The sequence below is a fragment of the Agrilus planipennis genome, unplaced genomic scaffold (assembly GCF_000699045.2).
Source record: "Agrilus planipennis isolate EAB-ADULT unplaced genomic scaffold, Apla_2.0 scaffold7, whole genome shotgun sequence".
Taxonomy (NCBI): Eukaryota; Metazoa; Arthropoda; class Insecta; order Coleoptera; family Buprestidae; genus Agrilus; species Agrilus planipennis.
Window position 1 is genome coordinate 430,347 of NW_020439340.1, and position 7,589 is coordinate 437,935.

At 41.5% G+C, this 7,589-nt stretch overlaps 1 protein-coding gene across 2 annotated transcripts in view; it reads left to right on the forward strand.

Moving 5' to 3' along the window:
- The window catches only part of LOC108739895 (nesprin-1), a 71,158-nt gene that overhangs the window by 18,484 nt on the left and 45,085 nt on the right, over positions 1 to 7,589 (forward strand). For both annotated transcript variants that reach the window (XM_025978753.1, XM_025978752.1), the window contains exons 12-13: positions 29 to 4,086; positions 4,148 to 7,342. In XM_025978753.1, coding sequence (XP_025834538.1) covers positions 29 to 4,086; positions 4,148 to 7,342 — 7,253 coding nt within the window. The remainder of the gene's footprint in view (positions 1 to 28; positions 4,087 to 4,147; positions 7,343 to 7,589) is intronic.

A 7,589-nucleotide genomic window follows, 5' to 3' on the forward strand; every position in this document is an offset into this window, starting at 1 on the left:
ATCGATTTATTTCTCTCTTTTTTTACAGACTTAAGGGAACAAAAAGAACTGATGGATTCCGTTCTAGCCCACTGGAGAGACTACAAAGACGAATACGAACGTCTTTCCGATTGGCTTCAACAAATCGCCATTCTCACCAAGAATCAAAAGATCGCGCTCTCAGCCACCGTTCCCGAAAAAGCGAAACAAGTACAAGACGTGAAAGACATACTAAAGAAACTGACCGATGGTAAAGTTCAAATAGACGCGTTTTTCAAAGCTTCAGAGGTGCTACTAAAGTCTCATCTCGACACGTACGTCAACAATCAACTTCAACAACTTTATTCCCGCTACCAAATAGAAGTGAATTTGGCTCAGGATGTTCTCAAAAAGGTCGAAACCAATCTGGAACAGCATGTGCAGTTCAACGAAAGCTTGGAAAAAACGCGAAACTGGATCGAAAACGCCCGAGAACTCATACGAAATTGTTCAGAAACCGGAGCGTCTTCCAGCAAGGATGACCTACAACAACGATTGCAGAAAATACAAGATTTGTTACAAAAGCGGGAAGAAGGTCAACACTTACTGTATTTGACAGTCAATAACGGCGAGAAAGTGTTGAGAAACACGCGTTCTGACGGTCGCGAAACGATCAACAACGAATTAAAGGAGTTACAAGCAGAATGGGATCGCCTGGTAAAGAAGATGTCGTCGGCCAAAGTCCATTTAGAGACTGCTCTTTTGCAATGGGCCGATTACGACAGTTCCTATTCCCAATTACAAAAATGGATCACCGAACGCGAAGCGAAGCTCCAACAAGTTTCCGAACAGAAAGTCGAACGTGCCAGAAAGGGGCAACTCGGACTTAGTTCCCTTCCCATTGGAGAACGCAAGGCAACCCTCCGAGAAACGAACAGCATCGTCCAAGATATTGTTTCTTTCGAACCTGTTATCCATTCGGTTGCATCGAAAGCGGAAGACTTGAAGCAAGCCGAACCTGCATCCGAAATATCAAGCAAATATGAAAATCTCTCGAAACAAGCCCGACTTCTCTACGAAAGACAAAAGGAAACCGTCGAACAACACCAATCGTTCATCGATGCCGTCACCGATTTCATTCAATGGATTCGGGTGGCCAAAGAAAAATTAGGAAAGTGTTCCGAGCCGACTGGTGACAGGGAAAGTTTAACAGGAAAGTTGTCGCAGTTGCAAGTGTTATTGAACGAAAAAGCCGAAGGTGAAAAAATACTAAACAGAGCATTGGTAACTGGAGAAGCCGCATGCCAATGTGCCGACGAAGACGACAGCGAAATAATCGAGGAAGAAGTCGCTTCGTTACAAGAAGAATTCGAACAATACGTGGAATGTTTAAACAACACGAAGGGTTTGCTGGAATTGGGCATCGTCAAGTGGACAGAATACGGAGAACAGTATCATCTGGCGCTCAAGTGGCTGGAGAAGTCCGAAGAAGAAATGCAAACCTACAACAAACTTCAGAACACATTGGAAGAGAAAAGGACGGTTCTGGAACAATTTCAAGTCCATTTACAAACGTTATTCGACTGGCAGACGAATTTAGACAATCTCAACATGAAGGCGCAAAAACTGTTGGAAACCTGCGCCGATACCAGAATCAGCAACGCAGTCACCCAAATTGCTACCAAATACAACGCCTTGCTGTCGCTTGCTAAAGAAATAATGAAGCGATTGGAGTTACACTACCAGGAACACCAACAACACAGCGCACTTTACCAGGAATGCCAGGAGTGGATTTATAGGACTCGCGAGAGGCTGAACGAATGTGGCGAAGCCTCCAATTCCTTGTCCGACATTAACGCGAAACTTCAAACCATCAAAGGCATAAGGGCGTCGTTAGAACAAGGCCAGAACAAATTAAGATACATTTTGGAATTGAAAGAGAAGGTCATTTTAAATACTGAACAAATTGGAGCTGTTAAAATACAAGAAGACACAGAAAATCTAAAACTGGACATGGACAAACTTCTGGCAGACGTCAACGAAATGAGGAACAGTTTGACTAGCAGGGCAGTGCAATTGGAGGAGTTGCAGAAGCTTCACAAGCAGTTGAGCGAATGGTTTGCTGACGTTGAAGGACGACTTAAGTCGGAAAACGAATTTCTTAATGATCTTAGCGAGAAGAAAGCCAAATTAGAAAAATTGAAACTACTCGAAAAAGAAACTCAAAATCAACAGGATCTTATAAACAAACTCAAGACCAGACTTGAAGAAGAAGAAAAGAGTAAAAAGTTCAAAGGAGACGAGTACTGGACCACTCTAAAGAATGTGGAAAATTTCAAGACCGATTTGACAAAACTTATCGTTCAAGTGCAACAACAAGTGAACGATCACGAAAAGTACAGACAGTCGCTTCAGGAGGCTGAAGATTCAATAAAAGAAGTTCGCTTTGAAGTACAACAGTGTTCGAACACGCACGACGATAAACAAGAAATGTGTAATAAGCAACAAAAGATGATCGACATAGTCGATTCTTTACCGTACGTCGAAACACTGGTGAAGAAAACCGTCGAACTGGGATCGACCACCATCAGTTCCACAGACAAAGAAGGAAGCAGCGTTATAAAAATGGAAATAGAACAACTGAATTCGGACTGGGAATCGTTACAACATTTGTGCAAGGAGACGCAAGATGTAATCAGGAAGTGTTTGGAATGTTGGCAGAACTACGGCGAAAAGTACAACACAATCAATAAATGGGTCGACGATTATCAAAAACTCAGTTCCGATAAATTAGAAACTGCAAAAGACACACCGCAAGAACTGGAAGCGTGTAAAGAGCTGCTTGCTACAATCGTAAGCAAAAAGCCTGACGTTGAAGATCTCAGCGACTTGTGCGAAACATTAACGGAACAAAGCGCCTGCAGCTGGATTCGTGACCAAACGGTGCAACTTCAAGGAGCGTACATAAATCTGCTGACTTCCATGCAAGGCTTGGTTTCGAGAATCCAGAAAAATTTGACCGATCACAGTGAATATTCAAAGATAAAAGAAGACCTCGAGAAATGGTTGAATACAGCTTTCGGAACAGTAGAAGAATGTACCGGTCTCGGAGACGAAAACGAAATTAAAGAAAAACTAGAAACATTACAAGTAGTTTCTCTACGACTAACCGAAGGTCTCCACTTACTTTCCAAGCTCCAAGACGCTTTCACCAAATTAGTGAGCACTACACCTGCGGAAAATCAGGAAAAGCTGAGGAAAGAAACCAGCGATCTTAAGAACAAATGGGATCGACTGTCTATGGAAATAAATCGCATTCAATCAGAACTGAAAGCGGGTCTCACTCGTTGGGAGGATTTCCGGGAATTCAAAAATCAAATCGACAGGTGGTTATCCGAAATGGAAAGTGCTTTAGCAGAAGACCGAAACACGAAAGGAGAACTAAGCGAGATGAAAACGCTCTTGGAACGTTATCGAAATCTTAATGTGGAAATCGTTAGCAAAAAACAAGACCTAGATCGTTTGGAATCTGAAGCCGAGGATCTCAAGAAAGGAGGTGTAGCGTTAGAGGAAATTTCCCAATTCCGAGAAAGATACGAAAAGGTCGAGAGCAACTGTTTGCAAAAGAAATTGGAAATCGAAATGGAAATGCAAGATTACAATAATTATCAGCAGAAACTTCAGGAGGCCGAAAAATGGCTCCTGTCGGTGTCATTCCAGCTAATGGCTCACAATTCACTGTATATTACAAACAGAGAACAAACAGAACAACAAATAAACCAGCATGAAGTATTACTAGAACAAATTCAAAAATATCAAACTGAATTAGACGACGTCAAGTCTAAAGGACACGGTCAAATAGAAAAATACAAACTAATCGCTCCGGAAGTGAAAAATGTAATCGAAAAACAATTGTCTAACGTCCAAGAAAGTTACGATTCTCTTCTACAAACTGCCGTCCAAATCAAAAATCGCTTGCTGGATTCCTTGGCCAAATTCAAGGAATATGAAAGCATCCTGCAAAGTATTGCCGATAATCTCGACGAATACGAAGTAGTTATAAACGAACAAGTTCAAAAGCCGTACGACAACTCGCTGGAAGCTAAAGAACTACTAAAATTCGCAAAGGTAAGTTCATTATTTATCGAGGGACATAATACCTGGATTACAAAATGTTTTTTATTTCCAGGATATGCATGAGAAACTTCAAGGTGAAAAACAAAGATTGGCTCTAGCAGTTCAAGCATGCGAAGCTGCGACCGCATCCATAAGCAGACCTAGCAGTCCTAGAGACAATCTACCGCCTCCGATACCACAGAAGGAACTGGAAGTCAGAGGCAGACTCGAAGATCTCATCGATCAGGTACAAAGTCATTTAGTTAATTTAGCGGCAGCTGTCAGCGATTTCGAAGGCAAAGAGAGACAACGTCGCGATCTCAAGGAATGGATAATGAATAAAAAAGCGGTGGTGACCGATTGTAAACTACGTCCCACAAAGTTAAGGTCAGAAGTGGCTAAAGAAGAATTGGACAACATAAACGATTTAGTGGACGCTGTCGGTCAGAAACGCATCCAGCTCTATTCCGAGTTCCCGGGAACCGAAGAGGAAAATTCGCATTTGGGAGGAATGCTGGGCGCGTTGGAAAACGAACTGATGGAAGTCATTTCCCAAAAGCGTAGCAATCAGAATCTGATCGAAGAATATCGTCAGCATGCTCAGAACATCAACAATTGGTTCGAGAATCTTGGAAAAAGGATAGACGTTATCGACAAAGGGTCAGGATTAACGTGCAACCAGAAACAAGCAACGCTAAAAGACATACAATCTGAATATAACAACAACGGACCTGAAAAACTCGAGCATATAAAGAAATTGGCCAACTCTGTCATTGATATCGTTAACAATTTGGATTCGCAGCAAATAGAAGACCAGCTGAAATCGATAGAACGAAATTATAACGACATCGGGAAGCGAATCAATCGTAAGGCTCAAGTTCTTGACATGATACGTAAAGGTATCGACGACACGAGAGAAGAAATCGAAGCGATAAAAGTGTGGGTCAAAGAAAAACAAACAGAACTTCGTGTTCCAGTACTTCTTGGTTTCGAAAGCAAGAAAGCGATCGAAAAGCTGAACAAGTACAAGTCCCTTCTGAAAGAGGCGAACAATAAAGAAATTCTTCGAGAGACTCATCTGAAAAGAATACAGAATATGACCAACGAATTGGAACATGTTGAACAATCTGAAATAGAAACGATACTCAGTGAACTCGGAAACGACTTGGAACAACTGATTAAAATGATTAAGGACGAAATAGATAGAATCAGCGGGGCCATAAATACACGACAATCCTTCGAGTCTAATTTAGACGCCGCAAAGGATTGGTTGAAACACAAAAGTTCTGAAGTGAGAAAATTAAGCGGCTATTTACCATTAAAGTCCGAACAGGTGGAAAGCGAGAAAATACAACACCAAGTGTACGAAAATAGTATAAATGAGTTTGGGGAAGGAGATTTTAACGATCTGCTCAAACTGGCTGCGAGTTTGTTAAAGGATTGCGACGAAAACGACAAGGAACGCCTCAAAGCGCTCATAGAAGAAGTCACCGAAGAATATCAGTTCCTAAAGAACGAATCGCACCAGAAAATATCCGCATTGAACGATCTGTTGGAAGGCCGTTTGCAATTTGAAAACCAAATAGAGAACTGCTGGAAATGGCTAAAGAAAGCTGATGTAGCCACCTCGTCCGATGTCAAAACTCAGAACCTGAAAATAATGGAAGAGCAATTAGCAAAGTACGAGAAACTATACGAAGAAAGTAAAAATGTGAAGGAGGACATCGATAAAATAACGGAACAGGGAAAAGCCATTCTACCGACGATAAGTGAGAACGACAAGATCTATCTTAATCAAATATTGAGCAATTTGACCGACAAGCACGCCAATATCGCCGCAATAATTCAACACAGAACGAACAGTCTGAAAAGAAGCATCCAAGAACAGAGAGAAGCTGCAGCCAGACTTGCCGAAAATCGACAGTTCATAGAGGACGTACAGAATCAATTGAAGAACTTAAACAGACCTATTGGCAGTAGACCAGAAGACGTAGAAAACGTTCTGTCGTTGTACGAAAAATTATTAAACGATCTCAAGAACAACAGAGCCAAACTGGCCGATGTATTGCCGTCTTCTCAGAATGCGGAACTAAAAGAAATTGCTCAACAGCAAGACGATCTGATCAAATCAATCGAAGACCAAATTGCCAGATTGCAACAGCTTCTTCTTTTACGTGAACAGTACATCGCCTTGATTGCCGACATAACCGCGTTCATTGCCAAGTACACGGGAATAGTGAAGGACATAGAAAACTCGCCAAAAAAAGTGGACGAAAAGATTAACGCCTACGACGAAGTCATTGGGAAAATCCAGGAGTGCGAAGCAATGCTTACCTGCGCCGAAGACAAGGGCCAACAGATCGCCAACGACTGTTCTTCGCAAGATCGTAATAATATCACTGAACAATTACAATCTATTAAACAATCGGTTCAGAATTTGCGTCGACAGGTCGAAAATAAAATACAAGAACACAAGGAAACTGCCGCCGAGTATAAGAAACTCGACGAAGAATTGACCGGCATTTTGGACTGGTTGCTTTCCAAAGAAGCCACAATTAAATCGAGACCTTTATTAAATCGGGACGTGGAGAGTGTACAGAAGGAACTAGACAATCATCAAAAGCTTAAAGAAGACGTCGACAAATACCTCGATCGTATCCGAGAAATATTGAGCTCAAACAATAAAGACGACGACATGCCAGGATCTCTCACGGAAAAGTTATCAGAAGCAAGTTCGCTACTCTCTTCGATACCCCGGGAACTCCAGGAGAGGGAACGCTATCTCGAAGAAAGCAAAGTTCTGCGTGAAAACTACGACTTGTTGAAAAAGAAACTTTTCGATTGGATTAAAGAAGCCGAGTTACGAATACGCAGTAACAAAGAGGGTGTCGATTTTGAGAACATTCTCACCGATCTCGAAGAACATAAGATTTATTTCAATACAGAAACAGTTATGAAAGAATTGGTGTCGGTTAAAATTCAACAGGCCGCCGATAAAATATGGCCCAGCTTATCGCCGAATGAACAAGAAGAATTGAGCAGAGATCAACAAAAATGCACGCAGATGTTGAAGAACACTCTCAATTCTGCCAAGTCGTTGCAAGCCAAACTGGAACAGAACTGTGACGTGTGGAAGGATTATTTGCAAATTTTGGGAAAAGTGGAAGCTATTATTGCAAGGAGTCGTTTCGTCGATGAGCCTGTGTCTACATTGGCCGGACTACGTTTCAACATTCAAAAACTTGACCATGCCCTGCACGACATTGAGGTGAGTGCATTTAATCTTTCTACTAAATATATGCTTAGGTATCTATAGGGTTGTTCGGAAAGGCATAATAAACAAATACTTTATTAAATTATATATTGACCGTTTTGGTCCAACACCTTTTGCCATCTTTCTGGTAGTAGCATATTTCCACGCTCATAAAATTTTTGGTCTTTGCTGGCAAAAAACTGATCGAGGAGGTTTTTGACCTCCTCATTTGAGGTGAAGGTTTTACCGTCTAAAAAATTTT